Source organism: Branchiostoma belcheri, unplaced genomic scaffold (assembly GCF_001625305.1).
Source record: "Branchiostoma belcheri isolate BF01 breed outbred unplaced genomic scaffold, Haploidv18h27 scaffold97, whole genome shotgun sequence".
NCBI classification, from domain to species: Eukaryota; Metazoa; Chordata; class Leptocardii; order Amphioxiformes; family Branchiostomatidae; genus Branchiostoma; species Branchiostoma belcheri.
In genome coordinates this window covers 990,055-1,016,663 of record NW_017804653.1, presented here as the reverse complement: position 1 = coordinate 1,016,663, position 26,609 = coordinate 990,055, and the positions used below count along the sequence as shown (strand labels likewise).

Sequence of the window (26,609 nt, the reverse complement as noted above, 5' to 3'; positions counted from 1 at the left end):
AAGAAGAAAAGTCCGGCAAAAGTTTCTTCTTTTAGAATCTGCAAGCTTCAGTTGACTATGTTACTACCTAGCAGCTATGGCACTGCAGAAAGGTGTCGTACACGCCTGTTTACATGCTAAGACAAAAATGAAGCAAGCCTCAAAGTCCTCAAAGACTGCACCCTCCGGCCATAGTCCTTTGCTCTTCTGGCAGTAGAGTTAGGAGATGCACAGGGAGACTGGTGACCGTATGTACTAACACTGTCCTCAGAATGGCGTGCAAAGACTACTATCAAACTACGTGTCTTGCAGCTACGTGGCCCTGACACACCCATATACTCGACAGGCCTGATTACCTCACACAAAAAGGCAGACAATCAACGCAGGACATAACAAATGCGCACCGGAATAAACAGTCCCCAAGGACCAGTACTAATAGATAACAGATAGGAGATACCAGATGCTGTGGAGTGTCACAGAAATCTTTAACATCAAAGGAAATACACAATGTACTATGTACATAACGTAACACAATAGACTTGTCAGATGCAAGGTCCTGGTCACACAGATGAGACCCATGCACTTCTTTTTGTCACAAAGAACGTTTTATAGTGGATTGTTAGTGGATAATACCCGCACAATATCCTACAATAAATTAAAGTGTATCATAATATTATCAAATCAGGATTGAAAAAGGTTGCGTTTCCATTACATAACTGCCATTGTGGAAACACAAGAAGAGAATTTTAACATGCTCATGGATATGACTACACGTTCAAGTCGTTACTACTGCAAACATTGCTACAGTGCTAGAGGACGTAATGAGTTGACGTTACCTTTTGAAAGCTCGCGCCCGTAGTGACAGTCATGGGCACCTGCCGGAGACCTTTTTATAGAGAAGCCGTTAGGAAGCCGGGCCGTCTCCTGAGTATTCCCTCACCTGGCGCCTTAGTCAAGCGCAGGAGGCGATATCATCTACTCTATCAGGGGTGTCGACAACGTTTTGATACGCTCTGGTGCACAATTGCAGTTGACGCGCGCAGTCAAACGTCAAAGATCTGGACACACTTCCACAACTACCTACCAAACGACACAACCAACTGTACGCGTTTCGCCCCTAAGGTTAAACTTTTGCACCAATATAACTAAGAAATCTTGCTATCATACACGGAAAGTTGAGTAGAGACAGTCTGATGTTCCTATGTCAACACGTACCAATAGGAATTTTACAAGATGTATAAATCAGCAGGTTCGTGATGTGGTTCGGTTCCCAAGAGGTCGCTTAGATACAGTCGTGTTCGATTTTCCGTAAGAGATTCCATGAAAAGGCTTCTCTAGATCATGGTTGATCGATGACGAAGAAGAAAGGATATCCTACATTTTGATGGATTTGCACTCAGTTTTCTGACAGGCAGAAGATGTTGTCTTTGTGTTGAAAATAAAGGAGTGCCAGAGAAAAGTAGCGCAGGATGGAACCATCGATTGAACATCGACACGACATTCGACACCGATCTATCGTCTTCAATCAAAACTCTCCATTGTTCATTCCATCAACCATTGTCCGTAGCGGCTTACAGATCTACCGAATCGCGTGCAAAACAGGTTTATATAATGTACATTTTTTTGATGATGAAAAAATGTATGCAGGTCTGAACTTTCAGAAGACCCTCTCGAATACAATCCACTAGCTTTCAGAATAAACATCCTCTGCCATCTTCTGGCATATATATCTGTCGTACCTACCTAGCTCAGTTAAGCTAAGGTCCCAATTGGGAAAAGGGGCCCTGGCGGGTAGTTCCCGAGCTGTTTTTTGCCACTTTCGGGCGGGACCCCGACGTGGCCCCGCGGGGCACCCTGCGGCTACCGGGCTATTTTTTGGCCCGTCGGGGCCCCGATAAGAATTTAATTCTGAGTTAAATTCTACCCGGGCCCCGCTGACAAAAAGACGCCGTGACCTCATCGTGAGAACACCGAGAGGTACCCCTCCGGTTGCCGGCATTCCACCGGGACACATTTCTTACGTCACAGACCACATGAACAGAATAAAGGTGTGTACTTCGTAAACCTGGGTAAAATGTGTGCCCTCACAGATCAAATGATCACAACAAATACGTGAATTCTGCATTACGTATAGGTCAATACAAGACATCGTCAGAGAATCTGCTGGGTACCTGCCGGGTGCCTGCCGGATACCGACCAAAGAGGGTGACAAAATTTCTAACAAAATGCTACTGAAGGAAACTTTTAATTGTGACCACGACAGCCGATGCCCACTCGACTCCTGAACCCGGCCGGGGCCAGCCGGGGCTACATCCCCGACGGGCACCGGCGTAATTGGGACCTTAGCTTTAGCCTGGGTGCCATCCCCAGTAGTATTCGCCCGCTCTATAATGTCGCTAGCTACCAGTTGTAAGCTAGCGGGCGAATACTACTGGGGATGGCACCCAGGCTATAGCTCAGTGCCTAGACTTGGTCAATGGTAGTCAATGGTACAGGTGATACAAATTCTATGAGCGATTGAATGATCAAATATGTCCATAGAGCAAAAGCGGAAACGTTGTATTTCCTCAACTTCCTTGAAAAAGGACGGAGCGTAAAATCCATATTTATGATCATTATTGAGTTCTTGTTCATTTATCAGAATACATGTACAATAGACTTGTTTTTTAGCTTCCTTGCCAATTGTCACAGTCACAATCAACCCCACTACGACTGGTGATAATTTAGCCGAACAAAACTACCAACACACATTGTGATGAACCCTGTACATCGCACCACTACCTACACCCCCCCATGGGGCATAAATCATGCAAGAGACCGTTATATTTCAAACAACAGGTCCATTACATCCATCCCACGCAGGTCCAGGACCTTTGACCTCTTGGCGATGACCCAACCACACAAGTCTCGGTGGAAATGGGCAGAAAACTGATGAATCGGTTTTAAAATTGCTTTAAAAAAGTTCAAGATATCGAACTTTGGTTAACCTAGATTCATTGTTAGTTCCCACTATTAACATTATAGATATACACAGAAGCACAGAATAGCCAATTTCTTTTAACTTAAAACATTGCATGAAGTGAAACATTTTAGTGTCGAAGTCAATACAATTATCAGTGGTCTTCATATCTAATGCAAGATATGATTCTTAAGCAGTACATACGAGAGTCAAGTTTGTGTTTGTGTCGCTTATTAGTCTCCTTTTAATTACTTCTTTAAGATCGATGAACCACTGCAACAAGCATTAGGGTATGTTACTGCAAAATACACATTATCGTAACAAAATTGTTGCTACCAAAGCAAATGTCGTAGACATACACACGAAAATTATGTAGATTGGCCAGTCAAGTTTACATCCAAGCAAATCACATGAAACCTACTTTTGATCGGCAGTTGCAATTTTTCCTCGAGACGATCTGCTTTGATCTTACTGCCTGGTAACAATAGGGCAGCTCTAGTTATGTTTACCGAAGGAAAACATATTGTTTTTGCTCAGTTTCCTCTTCTTCTTCTTCTCCAAACAGTGATCTATGACCTGACCAATGAGATGATCTGTCTGTCACCATGGTAACTGGTGTTGGGTTACATAATGTTGCAATTTCATGTCTGCTCTGCTCCTGTCACCATACACATGTACTAGTAGTACATGTATGTGAATGTGTTTGAGTAAGAATTAACAGAGCAGACCATGTCCGAAGGTAAACATCATGCATTTGCTTTGCAAATGTTACTTCTCTAGTAATTCATGTTGACACCTCTCGTGCCATCGCACCAGAAGGGATACCTTTTATTCCCCCCATCTCCAGAGGCCAACACGGAGGTAAAAAGATCAATACATTCTCATTACAACTGCTGTTTATCACTGTCTGATAGCTTACAGATGATACGGGTTCGACCAATATGTTGCTTGGAAGTAATATAAAGTTTTCTGTGGCGGTACTTCAAACACAGAAACTTCGTTTAACAGTATTCAACTAGTTGCAATATTTGTCAGCAATACTGGTAACTTTGTAGATGGCTGAAGAACACCCGTAATGAAATATAAATCACACACACATACACACACACACGCGCGCGCGCACCCACGTACAAACAAACAAACAAACAAACAAACAAACAAACACAAAAACACACAAAGTGACGTGTCACACAGTAGGTATTGAAGTCCTTTTTACACAACAATTAGCAATTACCTGACAACGAAAAATGGAATCTTTAAATGTGGTCTTTCCCTGTTTCAAGAAAAAAAATAGAAAAAAAATTAAGACCTAGAGTCAGCATTTTGGCTAGAATAATCACACACTCTTCGTTGTTTGCTTATCTTCTATTACTTGCAATTCGCCTTGAACGGGTAAGAATTTGTCATAAATTTGTTACTAAATTATTTGCCATCATAACCAGTGTCCTTGGTGAAAGTACGTATTCCTGTTCCAATGTGCAAACATGTTAGGTTGTATTATTCAAGATGAGGCAATATACTTCTCCATACTAACCACTTATGTAAAAGGAATTGGCTCACTTTGTTTACCTGGTAAGTGCTTATGAGTACTTGACATGACATGCCCTGATCAGTAATAGCAGGAGCACCTGATACACAGTTAAAAATATAGAGACGCCCACTGTAGCCTTTGACAAGGTTTTCACAAGTTAGCAGATGTCGAGGCACGTTCAATTTGAGGAAAAAGAGTGGGTCAATCCCATGCAAGGCAGACCGTCAGCATCTTACAGAATGGACGATGAGGTATGTACGCCATGTGCATAATACTTTGTGGGTGAATGAGAGTTTCAATACGTTTTAGGTATGATGTCCACTCGCAGACTACAGTGGAACTTAATGGCAGGCTGTTTTTCTAAAGGTGAGAGGGGTGTGGAGCTACTGGTCAGAAAATATGAGTATTATATGACTAAAATATACGTTTTTGCATACATATATTTTCATGTTTATAAAAGAGAGACAATTATATACCTACATCTGTCAGTTTCGTGTACGTTTTTTTCCAATGCAATCGAGTTGTCATGTTCTGAAAGGCATAATTCAGGCATAGGCTGTTTATTGATTAAGGACGTATTCAGTGGATACCAGTACATTGAACCAAGTAATTACCTTTAAAGTGCAATGGTTTCGACTGCCTCATATGTCTTTGCTTCCGAAGTCAGATGGGCTTACGTTTTGCGATTCTTCCCAGCAGGTAGAGAGAAGTTGGACCGTGAATTCTGCAAAACGCAGAGCACAGCGTCGTCAGCAGAACAGAGGAAAACGGCAGATTAGTTCCAGGACCCTCATGTTCATATGCCTTATTCTGCTGCAACTGGTCGTCCTCGTCTGCGTGGCTGTCATCTGTAAGATACGCTAATCTTAATACTGTTGTACCTCAGTAATCTTACACTATAATGAAACTTTATTTGCAAAATCATACCCGAAGGCTAATTGCTTTTACAATCAAGTACTAGTATACTACTCAAATGATACAGCCATAATATCATGGATAAAAAAGTTGTGCATCATTCAACAAGTATGAATTTTTCACAAAGAGTAATAGAAAAATCGGTAGTGGTTAACCTTTCCTTGAGGTACAAAGATTTTTTTTCAGTTTTGGGAACACAGAATACCTGTTTTTCTAGACTTAAACGCTTGTTGTTAATATGTTATTATGCCATCATATACAACAGTATGGAGAGTACAGGATGCGGCGGCGGTGACGGGCCAAACTGAAGGTACGGACGATTTGTATACGTAGCTTAACGGATCTCAGGCAATGTATCTTACTTCTATCTTAAAACCAAATGGACTTGTCTTATTGATGTGACAAAGTTATAAAATGTGCCAGTTACTATTCTGTCCATTCCTGTTCCTAAATTCCCTCTCTAAATATACCTTAGTGGTTGGACTAAGGACTCAGTGTAACCACACCCATCATTGACCTGGTTTATTTTGGACTGACGCTAGTCTGGTATTCGGCAAACAGTTCCCGTGATAATTACCGTTCTAAAGTCGATTAACGATCACTTAGGACACCGCAGTTGATTGACTCAATGTTGTCACAATAAGTCAATAATGCGAAGACCCAGCTATGGCACAAACTCCAACAGCTAGAAACTTATACTGAAAGTTTATTCACGGAAGTGGTGGATTGCTCGTTCCTTGACAATGCCTGGAGTTACACAGTCGAAAATTTGGGCAAGTTTAATCTCCTGTTTTGGAAATTACAGTTTAAACTGCTTCATAACAGCTAGAAACTTCTTTAATTGTATTAAAAAGTCAGTCTTTTCCATTTTATATTGTGTGTAGGGCCTATTGGCCAGGCAACTCAATGCAAAAAGCAAAACAGACCATGGTTTGTCAGGTTCTATCCTGTTAATGTATTGCTATATGGTCTTTATCTCTGTTTGTCGGTATCTATAGGACAAACATGGTGTAAGGATCAGCCCTGCCAAAACAACGGAGTGTGCGTTGAAGCGACTGACGGACGCTACTGTGTCTGCAAAGGAGGTTGGGAGGGTGACAGTTGTGAGACAGGTTAGTCTAAAGTAAATCTCTCTCAGCTACCAGGTTACCATGAGCTAAACAGATGAACCTCTCACTGAAATACTCTTTAGTACGATGCTGGTGTGTTACGCCGAAGCTGGTGTGTAACACCGAAAGGCAGTTATACCGGCTATAACGTTACAGATACAGAAGCTGGTGTGTTACGCCGAAGGGCGGTTATACCGGCTATACAGATACTAACATAAGAGTTTCTCTTGAACAGATGTAAACGAATGCAAGACAGCAGAATGCCACCATCTAGCGATCTGTGAAAATACTGCAGGGAGCTACAGCTGCCAGTGTGATGAAGGTTACCAAGGCGATGGGCTTGAGTCATGCACAGGTAATTTAGTATTTATTGGTCTAATGATTGGTTAATTAGGATAAATATGTAGTCATTTGCTTGCCAAGTTTTAAATCTCTTTGTTTTAACCAATCTAATTGCTATCAGGGCTTGGTCTCTATCTCAAACGCTCTATCTTAAGTCATAATTTTTTCGTTCAGACAAAGATGAATGTCTAGAAGAAGACATCTGTGGACCTAATTCCATAAGCTGCAGTAACACCATCGGCAGCTACAACTGCAGTTGTCAGCAAGGGTTCTTCTCAAATGGTACAGGTTGTGTAGGTAAGTACTGGCGCGGTATTATGTTGTGTTCGTGATAAACTGCAATTAGTTGAGTTAGGTACTGCTGTGTTATATGGCAACTGTTTGCTTCTTTCTTAGTTTACATACCTTATGCAATCCTTCTTTCTAGTTCAAAAAGTATTGTAGTCAATTGTTACTTGGAGATCGATAATGTAATTCTGATTGCCCTTATTCTCCTGATAGACCTAGATGAGTGCCTGAGTTCACCCTGTCACGAATTCGCAGACTGTGTCAACTTGTCAGGTAACTACACCTGTACCTGCAGGCCAGGGTACACTGGAGACGGTCTGGGTTCTTGTCAAGGTGAGCTAGTATCAAAAGGCTTCAAGCACCAAAAGGCAAAGACGTTTCATGCAAGAGCGGGTATTATGCAGATAACTCTTGTTTCCGTGTAGTACTCAAGTAGGTGTTGGATATAGGTACGTTTAATTTAACGTATTGCTGTACAAAACTGATCTTTTTGCAGCAAGCTAACAAAAAAATTTAACTTATTGATAATCAAAGTTGAACCTTAGTTCAGCTAGCTAGCTGCTAGCCATGTAGCTAGTTAGCTACATGACTAGCAGCTAGTCAGCATCTATATGCGTGTGTATTGATTTTTTATATAGTTAGTTAGCTGCTAGCCATGTAGTTGGCTACATGACTAGCAGCTAGCTAGCAAGGTATCTATCTTACTAGTTTTCGTTTCCTTTCAACCTATCAGTGCTTCTTTGTGAGAAACAAGAAGACGGTTGGTCCTTAGGCAGCAGCATCTCTGACGGCAGCTGGTCTGGCTTGACCAATGACTGCGCTCAACCTGACGACTATCCCTTCCCTACATCCTCCTGTGGACAAAATGGCGGCCAGGCCATATCGAATGCATCATCACGATTAGGTTACTATTCCTGGCATTTTAAGAGAGGTTATGACAGTGCAGGGTCAGGTACACCATACACAGCTTCGCTAAATGCAACAGCCGGTCGTACAGACGGGGGCTATCAGGCAACCGCCGATTCATTTTTTGCATCTTTTTGGTTCAAAGCAGCAAATGCAAGTGGAGATGGCTCTAGAGTAGCAGTAGTGGCAGGGAATCCAGCTGGAAACGATCGGGCTTCAAACTATCTAGAGTTGTATTCCCTTCCTGAAGGTATAACAGTAAGAACAGCAGAGAGCGCGCCAAATTATACGTTCTGTGCCCAATCTAGGAACTGTGGCTATGATACAGATTTCCCCACCACCATTGTATCAGGTTTAGATTTAAACGCATGGCATCATGTAGAAATGACCCTGACCACCATGCCTGAAGACTACATGGACCAATGGCAGTATAGAGTAGATAATACACACACATTTACAGGAGGGGCTTACTTCCAGACAGCGAGATATGATAACGGCTGGAACTACGAGTATGTCAATAGGCTCAAGTTCCATCCAAGACATGACAATTATGACGCTAGTTTTCAGGGTTTTTTCTTCGACGACATTCACTATGGGGTGTTTGATTCCAGCTCCAGTGAGAATTTTATCGAAGAATACTGCATCTCTTTCGAGGAATAAATGACAAACATTTATCATATTATGTAATTATATATACATATATATGATCATATTCTATGGTTATATATCAGGGACTTTGGACCCTTATGATGTTAGCACTAAATAGCTGCATTGTGTATTCAGAATGTATTTTTTATTGTGTAGACAATTTGATCTGAATAAATGTTGGAATTTTTACAGAACTGAAATGGGCATATTCTTTTGTGTCGTAAACTATTTATCAATCTACAAGTATTCAGGTTGATGCAACACACTTTATACGGCATTGGGGTCATAAACTACGCCACTCTATGATAATTTGTTGAAATTTGCTCCTTGAACGCTTTATGACCTTTGCTCATGTGAGCTGATACGGTGTTCCAAAGAGCACAAGAATTCTCACATGTTTGTTTTGTGCGCCCCTTGTGTTGGAGCACACAAAATGGCGAAGGTTCACTCCGTGTCCGAAGAGCTGAATGGAACCAACGGCGGAAACTTTGAGGTAAATGGCACGTATTGGAGTCAAAATAACATGTATGATAATGCAGAGGATACGTAGAGTCAAACACTGTGTACGCATTCGCATCCCCTATTAGTAATTTCGACCTTAGGTCGTAGGATTTTGAAAAAATAGAGTATGACTGTTGAATGCAATAAAGAAGGTTTTCAGCGATACATAAATCTATAGAATTGATAAAGTAACATCAGAGATGTGATTCATCAAATTTAAACTTCCGAACTTTCCGTACGTGTTGAGTGAAGTTAGACATTGCACTTTGATACACACCTACGTATATATACGCTCTTGCCAATGCTGCAATGTTTTCCAAGTATATTGATGAACCGCCATATGTAGACATAGAATGGGGAATGACTTATAACTACGTAGGCATTTCTAACGAATGATAAAAAAAAAACTGTGAACATTAAAGGTTTGATAGTAACGATGCTGTTGTAAAACAGGAGGAAGAACGAGGAGGGCGCTCTACCCCGGTAGCAGCGAGGCCACCAAACGGAAAAGGCCAGAAGTGCAGGTGTTCCATGTGGCTCGTCATGTGGTCCCTGATTGTGCTACAGATCGCCGTGCTCACATGGCTGGCTGTCGTTAGTGAGTCAATCATTAAGTCAATTTAAGCCTTTGTAACTTAATAGCTTTTTTGGGAACTACCAAAACTACGAACATCCTGTCTTTGCTATGATGGCAAATGTTTAAACTACCACATCAAACATCATCATAAATATAATCTAGCTGCCGTGCTGCAGTCTTGAAGTAAAGTGTACGATTTCTTGTCGTTCTGCGACAAACTACACTTATCCACTTCGTTAGACAGTGCAGGTTAAAGTCAAAAGACCATATCATATATGTATGAACTGTGTTCGAATATATAGATATTGATAACATTGTCAAATAGAATGTTCTAGCTCATTTTTGACTATCTTTAAACCGTTTCTGTTACAGCATGGAAGGTGTTTTCCATCTCGGCTATTGTCAGCCAAAACAATGGTAAGTAACATTCTCTATTAAGATTGATACACATACTGCCGTCATTTTTAAGATCACCCCAACGCAAATCAATAGTACTTCTAATGTAATTTTAAGACTCATTTTTCGTCGAATTCAGGGCAAACGTTTTGCCAGGGCGTGACCTGCCAACATGACGGCGTGTGTTCCGAAATACCTAACAGCTACCAATGCAACTGTACGGCCGGCTGGGAAGGCGAACATTGTGAACTAGGTAACATATTTTGTTTACCTACAGAAACATGGATTTGTACTATTAAAAATTGTGACGTTAAAGTTATCAACTTGACCAGTTCCATCGATACATAAAGATACTAACCCTCTGACTTCCCTAGAACACGTATCTTACCGACTTGTATCCAATGATATTCGTATTCAGACAAGAGCAATATTAAAGTCAATTGAATGAAAAATATAGGAAATCAATTGTAATGTTATGAAGGGCATTGTAGCTCAAAAGGCGTCAACCACGTCTATTCGATTTTTAACAATGGATAAACGAGTCGTTTACCTGACCCCGAAAACATGTCATCTACTACTAGTAGTATGTTAGTGTGAAGCCACCAGGGTATTGTTTGCAACTTATATTATCTAATTAGAAGGTACTTCTTGGTACCATCCAGAACCAAAGCCTGCACTCCGGCCATGGATACTATGTAACCTGAGGTCAAAGTCTAAAATGTTTGTAACCACCTGTTTATAGGCAAAATCTCGTGCAAACTTATCCAATTTCCACAGACAATGACGAGTGTCTGTCAGCAACTTCTCTAGTCTGCGGACCTCATTCAACCTGTGTCAATACCATCGGCAGCTACAAATGCTACTGTACCCCAGGATTCGTACTCAATGGTTCAACCTGCACAGGTATGTAGTTGTCTATTGTTACAAGGAATGCTGTTCCCATTGGGTGTAAGTCCTTAATTGATATGAAACATTCAATTCGATATTTCTGAGAACCCCCTGTACACAGATAATGCTGCAATGACAAAATATGCTTTAAATGATCGACATATTCAATGATGATTGGAGAAAGCTGAGACTTGGGAATGGAGCAAAAAGGGTTGAATATTGAAACTCTAAAAAATGCAAAGAAAGCTTATAAACTATTTGCGAAAGATGGCCTCTTAGTTAGAATACCTTTTGGTTATACCGTACCGATATTCCATCTCACAGACATAGATGAGTGCCAGACCTTCCCCTGTCATGAATTTGCTGACTGCATCAACCTACCCGGAAACTACAGCTGTGCCTGCAAACCTGGGTACACTGGAGATGGGGTGTCGGTGTGTAAAGGTACATACCAAAACGTGAATTGTTTTAATCAACTATTGTCTGTTTAGACAGATGCAGTTAGAATCAGGCCCTAAAGCTATGAAACAAATGTATCTTGGTATGATATGATTGAATAGATATAATTGTATTATACTAATTTATGTACTTTATGTACGCTTTCGTTTCTAGATGTTTCTAGATTTGATATTAAATCTACGTTTGTCACAGACCTAATGTTAAAAAGGTTTGTAGGAATAATGCAAACACCTATAAGTACATCGTATGCATAATCTATTTGTATGTAGGGTGAATTTGTATAGAAATGATTTTAGATGTCGTTTTCGATTACTGGCCACCCTGAAGTTATTCATAAAAAGCAACAGCCTCTCATTCTCTCATGGCGACTTTCTTTGATCATCTACACGTATTTCTTTTTATTTCTAGTTCAACTCTGTGGCAGTCAAGAAAACGGATGGGCTGTAGGTCAAGATGTGACAGAAGGCGGCTGGTCCGGTGGTGCTCAGGCGTCAGTGACAAACGAATGCAACCAACCAGACTCCTTCCCATTCCCAACACCTCTATGTTCGTTCCCATACCCTGGGCAAGCCATAAGTAACGTATCATCCCATCTAGGTTATTACTCCTGGCATTTTAAACGGGGATATGATTCCACAGGTCAGGGTACCCCATATACTGCACCTCTAACAGCTACAGCTGGTCGTACAGATGGGGCGTACTCTGCATCTGGAGATTCTTTCTTTGCATCATTTTGGTTCAAGGCAGCAAATTCATCTGGAGATGGGTCTAGAATAGCAGTAGTGGCAGGAAATCCGGCCGGAACTGAGCGGGCTTCCAATTATCTAGAGGTGTATTCCCTTCCTGAAGGTATAACTGTCCGAACTGCAGAAAGTGCACCAGACTATGATTTCTGCGCCCAATATAGGAACTGTTCATGGAGTGCGGAATATCACAACATAGTCACAGGTTTAGATTTGCAAACATGGCATCATGTAGAAATGAATCTTACCGCCATGCCTGTAGACTACATGGACCAATGGCAATATAGAGTAGACGGGACTTACACATATACTGGGGGGGCTTACTTCCAGACTGCGAGATATGATAATAACTGGGACTACGTTTACGTCAATAGGCTTAAGTTCCAACCAAGACATGCAAATTTTGACGCTAGCTTTCAGGGTTTTTTCTTCGATGACATTCACTATGGAGTATTTGATTTCAACTTCCCCGAGGTCATCGAAGAATACTGCGTTTCCTTTGAGGAATGATATAAACTGCCATTGAGATAAACACTCAATAGCATCTGAAAATAAACTCGCTTGTAATAAACTTATACATGTACATGTGTGTGTGTGTGTGTGTGTGTGTGTGTGTGTGTGTGCGTTGTTCTTAACGTAATCTTGCATAGTCCAGATATCCTTATTGGCTACCACATATATGTAGGTCTCTTTCGCTTTGAAGTGATAATAAGTGATCGATTCACCCTTAGATATTTCCGTTATGCCTGACACACTGACATAAGTACACGTACGTGTCATCGGGCCAGGCACGGACTTTATATGTTATCTTGGGCCACCTAATATCAAATATAGACCTGGGACTAAGTCCATTGACCACACCTGCGAGCGTCCGACCGAGTATATCTTAAGAGTAGAGTAGAGTATAGAGTTGTTCAAGCCGGGTAGGAGCTCTGCTCCAGTTTGGGCTTTTCTTAAATAACTTCCTTGGTCCGACACACCAGGGAACATGGCTGGGCGCTTCGGTCTCCGTCGCTTTACATGGAGCAACCCTATGTACTTGCCGGACCCTCATTTGGACGAGGAATACGAGGTAAAATGTACTGAACATATAGTCCGGTCACCTTACTGTTCATCGGGCGCTGGCACCACGCCGCTCGGCCGACAAAGAGCCACGTGCCGCCTGTACTACTAAGCCTGCCCGGGGAATCTTTGCTAGGGCCAGATTATCAGAAATACTGGCTATGAGAAAAAGTAGTCATATCAGAAATGTCATATTTAGACCTGTCATATCAGAAATGTCATATTTAGACCTGACAAAATTCTTTCATATTATAACATGATATACCTTTAAAGTAGTAAAGATAGTACTGGATAGTGAAACTTGCTATTTACTTCGTTCATGTTCTGTTCGCATGTGGTTCCGCTGGTATTTTGAACGGTTTGTTCATCAAATAATGCAGCGATAGGAATTGTACTGACGTGTTTTCTTTGCAATTATAGTGTGGGCCAAAACACTTACAGTTAGGTAAGGTGCAAACTAACAGTAATACCTCTGTTTTGAGCATTGCTTTCTTGGTCAGTATCATAGATTTTGACTTATTTGAGTATTATTACATCGAATAATCTTATTTATGATAACCAATAAGTAATAATGCCATAATGATATACTAGTATACACTGTGGTATACGGAATACTACTGAACAATAAAATGACCGTAATGTACACAGGATGTTGACCGGGAAAAGCAGCGCAAAATAGTGAAGAAGCGAAAAGCCTTCAACATCAAGGCGATGTTTGCCAGCCTAATCGTCTTGCAGATTCTCGTCCTTGCAGTCACCATTGTACTTCGTAAGTTGTTTTTTATCATCAAATATTTTTCCGCAAGAAACAATGACATGACAAATATATGTATATGCTTGTCAACTTCACTGCGTTATGATTTCAAATCATATAATTTTGGAAAATAGATACGCGGTTCATTCTAATATTAAAAGTTATCGTTTTTGCCCCTGTCACAGTATGGAAAGCGCTGGACACATCGGTGGCAACAAAACTATCAGGTTGGTGTTTTTTCCCTTATCAATTGTGTTTTTCAATATCTTAGTTGATTTAGATGATTAGGTGCATGTTATAATTAATAATTGCCATGGATAACGGAAATAAACAACAATAAAAAGCAAAATAAAAGAATACTACTGACATAATATTGTATGTATTCGTAAAATGTATTAAATAACACTTCTATTTATACGTTGCCCTATCATTTAATATGCTATACAAAGCTATGTTCTTTCAAGAAACAATTTCTCGAAAACCATAAAAAGTTCAACAACGGCAAACTTGCCCAAGTTTGTTAGAAAAAAAATGAAAACTTCTTGTCTCAGTTTTGGAGACGTGTGACATTCTAATTGTTCATGATCACGAGCATTCTGTCCAGACAGGACAATGTCGACCTTGTCCTTGGCTGTGCAAAAACAGGACATCGTACTATTTATTTAGCGATTAGTCTTTTGTGCGTCTGAGTAGTTCAAACAGCGAACGGCATACTTCAAATACTTGAACTCATTGATTATCTCACAGTAAAACCAGCCTGTACTCTATAAGTGCTTGTTCTCATGAGCACTTAATATTGGTCGTGTCGCCATATTATCTGTCCTGTAGATTATGTACGTTGAAGACCACGTAAAGACATACCGGCACCGATAAAAAGCGTATACAGTTACACAATATTGTGGAGAGTACCGTGATCTGCTATTACAAAGGTTTTTACATAGCAGACCGTCTACTACACACATACGTATACTGGTCACAACTTTTTGTCTAAACTTGAGGATCATTGAACGACTTACTGGGAAGAAGTAATGCCATTTATGTTAATTCTAGTACATCCCCGTACAAGCTAGGATAAGCACTGTTGACACCGTAAAAGTGACACGTTATAATGTGTATAATTATTTCAGTAATAATGAAATTATGTGCGCACGATCTGCAAATTTTTGGTTCTTAAACTAACTTTTTGGCCTTTTCATGTTATTTTTATATTTATCACATTCTTTGATGTCAGAGTACCTACCAATGTCCAATGTATCACCAAATATTTGCGTGTGAGGTCTCATCGGTTTGTTGACTTTGGTCAAACAAAGATATGAAGTGGGTCCATCGAACACTGCTTAGGTATGTGCTACACTAGGAACGCCAGTGGCGCTAGCTACGTAAACAGTGTTCTTTGAGTCTACCTTAGGGGAATTCTGTATACCTTATATTAGGCTTAAGTTTATCTCACTCTTGAATGGCGCGAGGTATGGTATATTGTATATTATCATATTGCCAGAAGACGTCGACCAATCAGAAGGCTCCATTCCCCATCGGTTACCAGGCCGTAACCTCAAAAGTGGACCGTACCATTATACAGGGGACAGGACACTAACAGTCAGTAGTGCCAAGACTTATAGTCTATATTTATCAAACAATGTAGTGTAGTTTATTGCACCTGACCAGGTGTTATCTCACCGTATACACCTCGGGGCAGGGCATTAACCCTTTATGATAATGACTGTTTGTTTCATTGTTAGAATCCGGTGCAAACTGGTGTGCAGACGAGCCCTGTGACCACGGAGTGTGTCTAGAAGCGGTCGATGGCTTCTACTGTGTGTGTAGAGGTGGATGGGAGGGAGAGTTCTGTGAAACAGGTGTGCATAAATGTCTTCTTTCTTATACGTCGCTCAGATAAACTATTAACGTAAAATATCGTGCAGTAAATGTTAAGATTGGTCTATTGAGACAATATTAGATACATAACCTGCTACAAACAGACCTATGGATTTTTGTGACGTCCTTTTGTACATACAGATGTGAACGAATGCAAGACCATTGGATGCCACCCCCTAGCGACATGCAACAATACTGCAGGAAGTTACATCTGCGAATGCCATGAAGGGTACGAGGGTGATGGAATAGAGGCGTGTACAGGTAAGTCACATATAAAGAAACTTTTTCATTCAATCTACGACTTACAACATTTTATATTATCAAAACCTACCGTATAGATGAGTAAATGCAAATCTTGATAGTACATTATTGCGAAAGAGGAAGCATTCTAATAAGTTACATATCCTTCATCCACAGACATCAATGAATGTTCAGAAGAGGACATCTGTGGACCTTATTCCATCAGCTGCATTAACACCATAGGCAGATACAACTGCAGTTGTCAACCAGGGTTCTTTTTCAACGGCAAAACTTGTAGAGGTAAGTATCGTTTTCCACGAGAGACAAAAAGCTCCCCCTAGACGCTGCTTGAAGCGCACATTTAAGGTATGCAGAGACACAATCCTAAGGATAACAAATGGTTAGAAAGTGTTCTTTCACGGTACTGTTGACTTCCTTAATCGGTTGAAATCTCTCTTCAAAATTTCTTGCAGCGAATCGTTCAACTTACTTAACTGTAGAAAAAACAGTTCAGATGTCAAAGCTCATTAATTGTTATGTGCTATTCTTCAGATATCGATGAATGTTTAGAAGAGGACATCTGCGGACCTTATTCGATAAGCTGCAGTAACAACATAGGGAGCTATACCTGCAGTTGTCAGCTAGGGTTCTTCGCCAATGGAACAACCTGCGAAGGTGAATATCATTCTCTGCTATTATCACTACAGATGGCCTAAGTTACCTTCAAGTTGTCACTTTTCATTTGCATCTTCTAAGAAAAGCAATCATACTTAAATTCCTTCATCCCCAGACGTAGATGAATGTGAAGATGAGGACATCTGTGGACCGAATTCAATCTGCACTAACACCATAGGCAGCTACAACTGCAGCTGTATTGAAGGCTACAGACTCTCCAATGGCACAGAGTGTGAAGGTGAGGTAAACCTATAGCTAGTTTTTGATCAAGCAGAATCCAGTAAAGCGTCTCACTTCTGTTGATAGCAAGGAGACGGTAGTACTGAGCTTCTTACGTTTAGGAAAATCTTAGAAATTGACGGATTCAGTAACGAAATACAAGTATGAATCATCATCCTTCTGGTCCTCCTGGGCCTACAGGGAAATTGGGCAGCAAACTTCCATCATCAGAATGGTGATGGTGATGATGATGATAGCACGGGAAAGAATGAGCTGAAACATTTGCAAAGTACACCAAGACGGTTTCAAACACAAACAATATTTGAGTATCGTTTCATTTCTACAGACATAAACGAGTGCCTGACCTCTCCCTGTCACGACTTTGCTGACTGTACAAATCTTCCCGGGAACTACAGCTGTGCATGTAAAGCCCAGTACAGGGGAGACGGGAAGGTATCGTGTAAAGGTAATTATAAGCAATAACTTAACTATCACGTTCGTTGGACCGGGCAGCACATGACGACATGACTTTTGTGTGATGAGTACAGATGCTAAACAGTTATCTTCTTAGTTGGAGCTCACTCATTCAAAGTCATCCTAGCATAGGGCAAATCTATCGTCTTGCTGATTTGTGCAACATATGTAAGTGTTAACGACAAGGTAGTACTAGAGATAATGACGCCCATGTGTTTTTTTTTGCTCATAGTCTACCTATGTGGAAGTCAAGAGGACGGTTGGGCGTTAGGCAAAGACGTAACTGACGGCGGCTGGTCTGGCGGTGCTCAGGCGTCACTGACAAACGAATGCAATCAGCCGGACTCCTTCCCGTTCCCAACACCATTATGTCCGGGTTCGCATGCTGGCCAAGCCATCAGTAACGTGTCCACACATCTAGGTTATTACTCCTGGCACTTTAAACGGGGCTATGGTTCGTCGGGCCAGGGTACCCCATATACTACACCGCTAAATGCTACAGCTGGTCGTACAGACGGGGGGTACGCTGCAGCAGGGGATTCCTTCTTCGCATCGTTTTGGTTCAAAGCAGCAAATTCATCCGGGGATGGGTCTAAGATATTGGTAGCGGCAGGAAATCCGACAGGAACTGACCGGGCTTCCAATAATCTAGAGGTGTATTCCCTTCCTGGAGGTATAACGGTTCGAACTGCAGAAAGCGCACCGAACTATACTTACTGTGCTCAGTCTAAAAACTGTAAATGGGATGCGAACTACCACAGCATAGTCACAGGTTTAGATTTGCAAACATGGCATCATGTAGAAATGAACCTTACCGCCATGCCTATAGATTATATGGACCAATGGCAATATAGAGTAGACGGGATGCACACATTTACGGGAGGGGCTTACTTCCAGACAGCTCGCTATGACAATGGTTGGAACTACGAGTATGTAAATAGGCTAAAGTTCCAACCAAGACATGCAAATTTTGATGCTAGCTTCCAGGGTTTTTTCTTCGATGACATTCACTATGGAGTATTTGATTCCACCTCATCCGAGAATGTCATCGAAGAATACTGCGTTTCCTTTGAGGAATAGTATAGACTGAGTCATTAGGCCATGTTGATTTGATTATATGGATGACATCCTCTGGGAACCCCAAAAGTAATGCGCGCGTGCGAATAAAAAAAAGTTTTGCAAAAAAAAAAGTTGTTTTCATTATGAAATCTACGTGGTCATGAGGGTTGAACAAATGACACAGAATATGGTTTGGCGAATAATCTACTCTTCGAATTCATTTCTTTACAATTTCGTCTTTTTTCGTTTGATTTTGGCATTCTACGACATTGGTATGTTTTTTTTGTAACTTACGGTATATTTTTGCTCATTTTGCAACTGTTTTGTACGATTTACAGTATGGTTGAAAACTTTTTTTTTAAACGGCCGAAAATTCATGCGCGCGCGGATGTCATCCATATAATCAAATCAACATGGCCTTATGATAAACACTCAATGGATATCTGAAAATAAACTCGTTTGTAATAAATTTTCACTGACTCTGGACAATATACATGTGTGTGCGTTTTGTTTTCGTGATGTTGCATAGCCCAGATGTGCCAACTGGCCTTTGGCAACCACATGTAGGTCTATAGGTCTATACACGTCTCTTTCGCTTTGAAGTGATAATAAGTCATCGATTCACCCTTAAATATTTCCGTTACGTCCGACACACTGACATGAGTACGCGTACGTGTCAGCGGGCCAGGCACGAGCTTTTATACGTTATCTTGGGCCACCTAATATCAAATATAGACCTGGGACTAAGTCCACTGACCACACCCGAGTATATTTTAACCTCCTTGATCAGACACACCAGAGAACATGGCCGGGCGCTACGGTCTCCAGCGTTCCACTTGGAGTAACCCTATGTATGGACGTAGTTCGTGGGATCACCATATGCCCGAGGAGTACGAGGTAAAAATATACTAAACGTTAAGTCTAGTCACCATACTTCGGTGAAGGTTAGACATCCAGGTAATAACATACGAAAAAAAAACCCCAGTAACTCAAGCCACTGGATATGATTTTGGAAATCAATTTCAAATATGTTTTTTTCCAAAATCGTATCCAGTTGTTTGAGTAACTGTTTTTTTTTTTTGGCGTAGTTACCATAATGTTCTTCGATCGAGCCCTGGCACCACGCCGCTCGGCCGACAAAGAGCCACGTGCCGCCTGTACTACTAAGCCTGCCCGGTGAATCTTTGCTGGGGCCAGATTATCAGAAATATTGGCTATCAGAAAAAGTAGCCGACGGAAATGTCATATTTCGCTTAGACCTGCCGTTACTCTCATATTCTGACGTGCTTCATCTTTTTAACGTTGAAGATAGTACTGGATATCGAAACTTGCTATTTACTTAGTTATGTTCTGTTCGCACTGCCATTTACTTTCTGGTTGTACCGATTGTTCGTCAAATAACACAGCGATAGGCTTTATTGGGGTGTTTTCTTTGCAATTACCGGTGATGTGCACACAGCATTGCCTCGGTTTTAAAGCCTTGTTTGCCTTTGCATATACAAATGGTCCATGTTATAGCTTTCGACTAATGTAGGGCCGTCTTTTTCATTGCAAATGAAACGGTGGCGTCGGTGGCGCAACGGTCAGAGCGTTGGACTTGGAACCGAGAGGTCCCGGGTTCGATACTCACTGTGGCCCGACGTTGTGCCCTTGGGAAAGGCACTTTACACGACTTGTCCACCATGTACGGTGTAGTGACGCCCACTGAGCCTCTTAGGCTAATTGTCTATCTGGGTGCCAAAAACACCCTACGGATTTGGTGCGCCAATGTGTCAACATCAGCACATTTGCGATCAAGAGCCGTTAAATCTTTTTTCTGATAATGCAATAATGGAATAGACTTTGGCGAATGTTACTAAAGAGTGACCGTATACGTAATGCCCACAGGATGTTGAGTTGAGCTGGACGGTAAACCGAGCAAAAAGGGAAAAGCAGCGCAAAATGGTGAAGAAGCGAAAAGCCCAGTCCTACAACCTCAAGGCGATTTTGGTCAGCTTAATCGTCCTACAGATTCTCCTTCTTGCAGTCACCGCTGTTATCCGTAAGTGTGCTTTTACCATCAAATATTTTCCCGCAAGAAATTACGTTAAAATCTACATCAGGTATCCTAAATCTAAAGACCAAAGCTAAAGAGCTATCACAAACCTATCCCTCTATAAGGTGTATATGTATCAATACCGACAGCATTTAGGCCTGTTTAAAAGATTGCTAATGTCATTGTGTTATACTTTACTTTATTTCTTTATTTCAGGCATAACTCGCCCATATACAACATACATATAAAATACACACACAATTACATGAACTCGAAACATATAATTGTGCAGAATAGATGCGCTGTTAATGATAATGTTTGGCATTAACCCTTGTTACATGGCCGTAGTTTTGCCTCTGTTACAGTATGGAAAGTGCTGGACACATCGACGGTATCACCACAGCCACCAGGTTGGCATTTTCCTCTCTTATCAACTGTGTTTTTCAATTAATCATATCCTAATTGAATTGGATGATAAGGTATCGTGTCACAATTAATAATTGCCATTGATAAGGGGAATGAACAGCAATAAGGGCATGATAAAAGAATACTAATGTAATGTCATCATATTGTATGTATTCCTAAAATTTTGACAATACTATTTATACGTTGCCGTTTCATTTGATTTGCTACAAAGCTATGTTCGTAAAAAAATCATTTCTCGAAACCCATAAAAAAGTTCAACAACGACAAACTTGAGCAAGTTTTAGACGATTTGGTAGAAAAAAAAAGAGAAAAATCTTGTCTCGGTTTTGGAGACGAGTCATATTCTATTCAGTTCATGATCACGAACATTTTGTCTAGACAGGAAACCTTGCCCTTGGCTGTGTAAAAACAGAACATCGTACTATTTGTTTAGCGATTGCACTTTAAAGTCGTTCAAACAGCGAACGGAATACTTCAAATACTTGAACTCATTGATTATCTCACAGTAAAACCAGCCTGTACTCCGTAAGTGCTTGTTCTAATGGCCACTTGATATTAATGGTGTCGCCAAATTATCTGTCCTATGGATAATGTGTGGACAGAACACTTAAAGACATTTCGGTACCGATAAAAATCGTATACAGTTACACAGTATTGTGGAGAGGACCGTACCTTTTTACATAGCAGACCGACTACTACACACATACGTTGTTACGTATACTGGTTCCAACGTTTTGTTGAAAACGTGCGGATCACTGAACCATTTACTTGGATAAAATAACGCTATTTACGTTAATTCTTTAGATCCCCGTACAAGCTAGGATAAAATTAATTGACATCGTGACAATGACACGTTTATTGTGTATGTGAGATTAAATAGTTATAATAATTAATAGTGGCAATTAACGTCAGTAGAAACAATCAAGTACTTCTCACGATATGCAAATTATCATTTCTTGTGCTAACCTTTTGGTCTTTCGAATTCATGCTAAATTTACATGCTTTGATGTCAGCGTACTTACCAAGGTCCAACTTATCATCAAACATTCGGGTGTGAGGTAGGTCTCATCGGTTTGTTGACTTTGGTTAAACAAAGATACGGAGTGGTCCATCGTACACTACTTAGGTATGTGCTACATTAGGAAGAATTCTGTATGCCTAAAGTTAGGGTAAACGTACTTAGTAGTAGTACTTCAAAGAATTGTACCTATAGGACAATATCTCTAAAAACAACCCCAAACGCTAGAAATTTCAATTGTACAAGTAACTGCAAAAACACATTCTTAACGAGAGATCTAATACGTTTGACCTTAATTGTATAATTCTTGTGCAATAAAGTTTAGGTATGAAGTTTAGGTACCTACATGTATTACAGATGCTAATCTCTTGTTTGCGTACGTTCTAGGCTGCTGAACCATCATCTTGGTTCCATTTTTGATTGATTATTGTTTATCCCAAGGGGACAGCAAATTTATATCAACTGGAGCGATATCCGTACGTAATATGTTTACTGAATACCTACGGACATGGGTGTGTACTCTAAGCTTTAAGTGTCACCAAGCAGTTGTGTTATTTTGGACCATTTATTACTCTTAGGTGGTAATAACCCCCGTTATCTACATGTAGCTTTACCACACATTTAAAAACAATTGCAAGACAGGGACACAAACGGTGAAGCTATTAAAAAGATGGTAAAGCAATCGGCATAACAGCTAGACATTCAAAATTTCGTGAAAATGGACCAAAAATAACATATCTCTTAGAGCCTCACCTCGAGCACGTAAACGATCCAACCACATCGAAAAGAGTAGCTGTCCTTCCCCGTGTGAGTGGTTCAAACCTTACCGTCTGGTCTCTGCTTTGACATCTTGAAGAGGTGACAATCACCTATTATGCCAATCCTTCCGCAAATGTGGTAAATCTTTTTAAATTGGTGCATTAATTATGGCTGTTTATTGTTTTATTGTTAGATTGCGATACAAACTGGTGCAAAGACGACCCCTGTGATAACGGAGTGTGTGTGGAGGCGGCGGACGGATTCTACTGTGTGTGTAGAGGTGGATGGGAGGGCGAGTTCTGTGAAACAGGTGTACATAAATGTCTTCTTTTCTTATGTGTCGCTCAGATACTCACTCTTAACGTAAACTATCTTGCAACTTGATTATTGCAGTATCTGTGCTACTTCAGTGTTGCCATATTATCCATGTTATGTTGTTATTCAAACATTAAATTGGTATCTGTTTGGTGCAGTTTATTTTGGTAACAGCAATCTGCGGCTTATACAAAACAAGTCCATTGGTACATGTAGCCTCAATAGCTCAAGTTGATACGTGTTATGTAGATTTACTTACTAACATAACATGTCAAACATCGTGGTGAAAGCTGTTTCGCCGTTGACAACTCTTTGTGTGAAATGAGATTAATTTCAAGTGTTGTTTCCACCTGTGTATATAGTTAGCAAGATAGCAAGGTTACTATATAGACGACTTCTGGCCAACTGCCATTGTTTCTTAGCTATGTTGTTATTCTGAGACTGTAATTGAAGGTCTAAAGTCTACATTGGAACGTTTAATTAATTACTAATTAATTTCAAGGAGGGGGGTATTGGTCCGAAATTTTACTGATATGCCCCAAACTCCTACATTGCCAATGGTAGCTGACTCGACTCTAACAAACAGGCCTCTGTATTTTTGTGACGTCATCTTATATATTGCACACAGATGTAGACGAATGCAAGACTGTGGAATGTCACCCCCTAGCGACATGCGAAAATACTGCAGGAAGTTACACCTGCGAATGCCAGGAAGGGTACGAGGGAGATGGGAAAGAGGCATGCACAGGTAAGGCACATATCAGGAAATGTCATACAAAGAAAAGTTTTCATTCAATCTACGAGTTGCAACTTTTTCATATTATCAAAACCTACCGTACAGATGATAATCATGTGTTGAATACAAATAAATGTAAATCTTCATTGTACATTATTGCAAGAGAGGAAAAATATCCTAATAAGGTACATATTCTTCTTCCTCAGACAAAGATGAATGTGTAGAGGACATCTGTGGACCTAATTCCCTAAGCTGCAGTAACACCATAGGCAGCTACAACTGCAGTTGTCAGCAAGGGTTCTTCTTCGATGGTACAAGCTGTGTTGGTAGGTTATTTTAAACGCTGTTTTGGTTGTAGGCTTCTGTCTGTTAATATGTTACACGTACAGGAGGACAAGTCACAGATGCTCAGAAATTACTAACTAGATGTGATTAACATGTAATGGTATCACAAAAGCTGGATAACCAAATGCAATTTCCACTAATTGGAAACTGCGCAGGATGTGAACAGTCGTAACAAAAGGACGTTGGTCCATTCTTTTGCAGACGTGGACGAGTGCCTGACCTCTCCCTGTCACGACTTCGCTGACTGTACAAATCTTCCCGGGAACTACAGCTGTGCATGTAAAGCCCAGTACAGGGGAGACGGGAAGGTGTCGTGTAAAGGTAAGCAATCAAATCAGTTGGATCAGACAGCATATGATGGCATGGCTCTTATGATGTGTTGAATACAAATGGTGAACAGTACTACTGTATGCTGGAGCACATTCATTCCTGCATAGGCGATAGGGTACATTTATCGTCGTGTTGATCTATGTAAACGTTTGTTAACTATGAGGTAAAGTATGTATACTAGTAGTTACATGATCAATCTAATACCTTCTGAACTACCCCTATTGTCATGTCGCAGTTAGAGCCGTGCGTCTACTTTAAAACAAAATAATCAACGTGCAATAAAAGACAACGACGCCATGTTATCTTTTGTTTCCAGTTTTCCTATGTGGAAGTCAAGAGGACGGCTGGGCGTTAGGTGAAGACATAACTGACGGCGGCTGGGCTGGTGGCGGTCTGACAAACGAATGCAATCAGCCAGACTCCTTCCCGTTCCCAACACCTCGATGTCCGCACCCTGGCAATGCGATAAGTAACGTATCCACACACCTAGGTTATTATTCCTGGCATTTTAAACGGGGTTATGATTCAGCAGGTCAAGGTACCCCATACACTGCACCTCTAACAGCTACAGCTGGTCGTACAGATGTAGGGTACACTGCAACAGGGGATTCCTTCTTTGCATCGTTTTGGTTTAAAGCAGCGAATTCATCTGGGGATGGGTCTAAAATTATGGTGGCAGCGGGAGACCCGGCCGGAACTGACCGGGCGTCCAATTATCTAGAGGTGTATTCCTTTCCTGGAGGCATAACCGTCCGAACTGCAGAAAGCGCACCGAACTATACCTATTGTGCTCAATCTGGGAACTGTGGATGGAATGCAAACTATCACAACATAGTCACAGGTTTAGATTTGCAAACATGGCATCATGTAGAAATGACCCTGACTGCCAAGCCTGTAGACTATATGGACCAATGGCAATATAGAGTAGACGGTACACACACATTTACAGGAGGGGCGTACTACCAGACAGCTAGATATGATAGAGTAGACTGGGACTACGTCAATGTAAATAGGCTGAAGTTCCAACCAAGACATGCCAATTTTGACGCCAGCTTTCAGGGCTTTTTCTTCGATGACATTCACTATGGGGTATTTGATTCCAGCTCCCCTGAGAATGTCATTGAAGAATACTGCGTTTCCTTTGAGGAATAAGAGTTGTGTCAAATTGTTAAAACAGCATTGTGTATATTTCTGTCCAGATTTCATTTGTCGTGAGCAACGGAAGTTTAAGAAACATACGGCCGTGAGTTCAAACTACAGTCTAAACGTAACACTTTATATAGGTAACAGGTAGTCTACTGAATGTGTATACTGTATACATAATCTTTGTTACCACCTTTGTAAAAATGATTTTACCATGCTAAAATGTGACCGAGAAAAATCTTCAGTTCTATATGCCCAACTCTGTCTGTATTGTTGCAAAACTTATTAATGTCAGAAGATGTTTTGATAGGACAAAAATGTACATGTAATGTTACGTGCTGACGCTAACAGGACATGTAAAGAAGTGTGACCTATAAGATACTATAATGTTTAGCTACTGGCCCAGTATTGTGTTTTAAAAGAAAATTGTGTTTGTTTGTAACGTCTATCTCCTTTGTAATTAACTACACTTTGTATATATATAATGATCCTTTCCGTGAAGTTGATATCTGCAATTTCTGCCAATTTCGTATCTTAATATGATATGATACAACACTGAGGAGTTTTAAACCTTCCTTTGGGGCGACTGTCTTTCGATGATCGAAATAAAATAAATGCAAAGCTGGAAACAACTTGTCTTTCTTTCAGAACAACTGATCGAAGACATCGAAGCCCATACGAGATGCCCATGCCGACGCTAACGTTATGTTGTTTGGTGTACCCTGCTTGTCGGTCATTTCATATAGCCCCACATTTTAAGGCCCACAACCCGTACTTCTGCCGAATAGATGTTGTACCAACCTAGGTGATGATGTCAGGCGATGTGGCCTCTTCAGGGTTCCCACTTTATAGTTTTAGTGGCTTCGTCGACGACATTCTGACGAGTTTTCTGCAGACGATAGC

General features: G+C 40.8%; 3 protein-coding genes across 3 annotated transcripts; all 3 read left to right on the top strand.

Moving 5' to 3' along the window:
* Window positions 1–4,708: 4,708 nt before the first annotated feature.
* On the top strand, window positions 4,709–12,751 carry LOC109461858 (protein crumbs-like). The gene is made up of 9 exons (XM_019758328.1): window positions 4,709–4,720; window positions 5,169–5,319; window positions 5,650–5,694; window positions 6,383–6,496; window positions 6,729–6,848; window positions 7,337–7,456; window positions 10,291–10,404; window positions 11,364–11,483; window positions 11,907–12,751. Exons 1-9 carry the CDS (start codon window positions 4,709–4,711, stop codon window positions 12,749–12,751), a joined length of 1,641 nt encoding a protein of 546 aa, XP_019613887.1.
* Window positions 12,752–13,151: 400 nt separating this feature from the next.
* LOC109461898 (fibrillin-1-like) lies at window positions 13,152–18,620 on the top strand. Its single transcript, XM_019758372.1, has 8 exons — window positions 13,152–13,313; window positions 13,952–14,072; window positions 14,243–14,284; window positions 15,797–15,913; window positions 16,074–16,193; window positions 16,963–17,085; window positions 17,413–17,532; window positions 18,112–18,620. Exons 1-8 carry the CDS (start codon window positions 13,230–13,232, stop codon window positions 18,618–18,620), a joined length of 1,236 nt encoding a protein of 411 aa, XP_019613931.1. The 5' UTR covers window positions 13,152–13,229.
* Window positions 18,621–19,394: 774 nt separating this feature from the next.
* Window positions 19,395–25,715, top strand: LOC109461857 (neurogenic locus notch homolog protein 1-like). The gene is made up of 8 exons (XM_019758327.1): window positions 19,395–19,496; window positions 20,487–20,640; window positions 21,000–21,044; window positions 23,031–23,147; window positions 23,781–23,900; window positions 24,095–24,214; window positions 24,435–24,554; window positions 25,204–25,715. The coding sequence occupies exons 1-8, from the start codon at window positions 19,404–19,406 to the stop codon at window positions 25,713–25,715; spliced, it is 1,281 nt and encodes a 426-aa protein (XP_019613886.1). The 5' UTR covers window positions 19,395–19,403.
* The last annotated feature ends 894 nt before the right edge of the window (window positions 25,716–26,609 follow it).

Coding starts and splice junctions, on each gene's coding strand:
- LOC109461858 (XM_019758328.1), top strand. Junction 5,695..6,382: donor GGTGACGGGCCAAACTGAAG/GTACGGACGATT, acceptor CGGTATCTATAG/GACAAACATGGTGTAAGGAT. Junction 11,484..11,906: donor TGGGGTGTCGGTGTGTAAAG/GTACATACCAAA, acceptor TTTTATTTCTAG/TTCAACTCTGTGGCAGTCAA.
- LOC109461898 (XM_019758372.1), top strand. CDS start 13,230: ATGGCTGGGCGCTTCGGTCTCCGTCGCTTTACATGGAGCAACCCTATG. Junction 14,285..15,796: donor GGTGGCAACAAAACTATCAG/GTTGGTGTTTTT, acceptor TTTCATTGTTAG/AATCCGGTGCAAACTGGTGT. Junction 15,914..16,073: donor GGGAGAGTTCTGTGAAACAG/GTGTGCATAAAT, acceptor TTGTACATACAG/ATGTGAACGAATGCAAGACC.
- LOC109461857 (XM_019758327.1), top strand. CDS start 19,404: ATGGCCGGGCGCTACGGTCTCCAGCGTTCCACTTGGAGTAACCCTATG. Junction 19,497..20,486: donor ATATGCCCGAGGAGTACGAG/GTAAAAATATAC, acceptor TAATGCCCACAG/GATGTTGAGTTGAGCTGGAC. Junction 24,215..24,434: donor CGATGGTACAAGCTGTGTTG/GTAGGTTATTTT, acceptor ATTCTTTTGCAG/ACGTGGACGAGTGCCTGACC.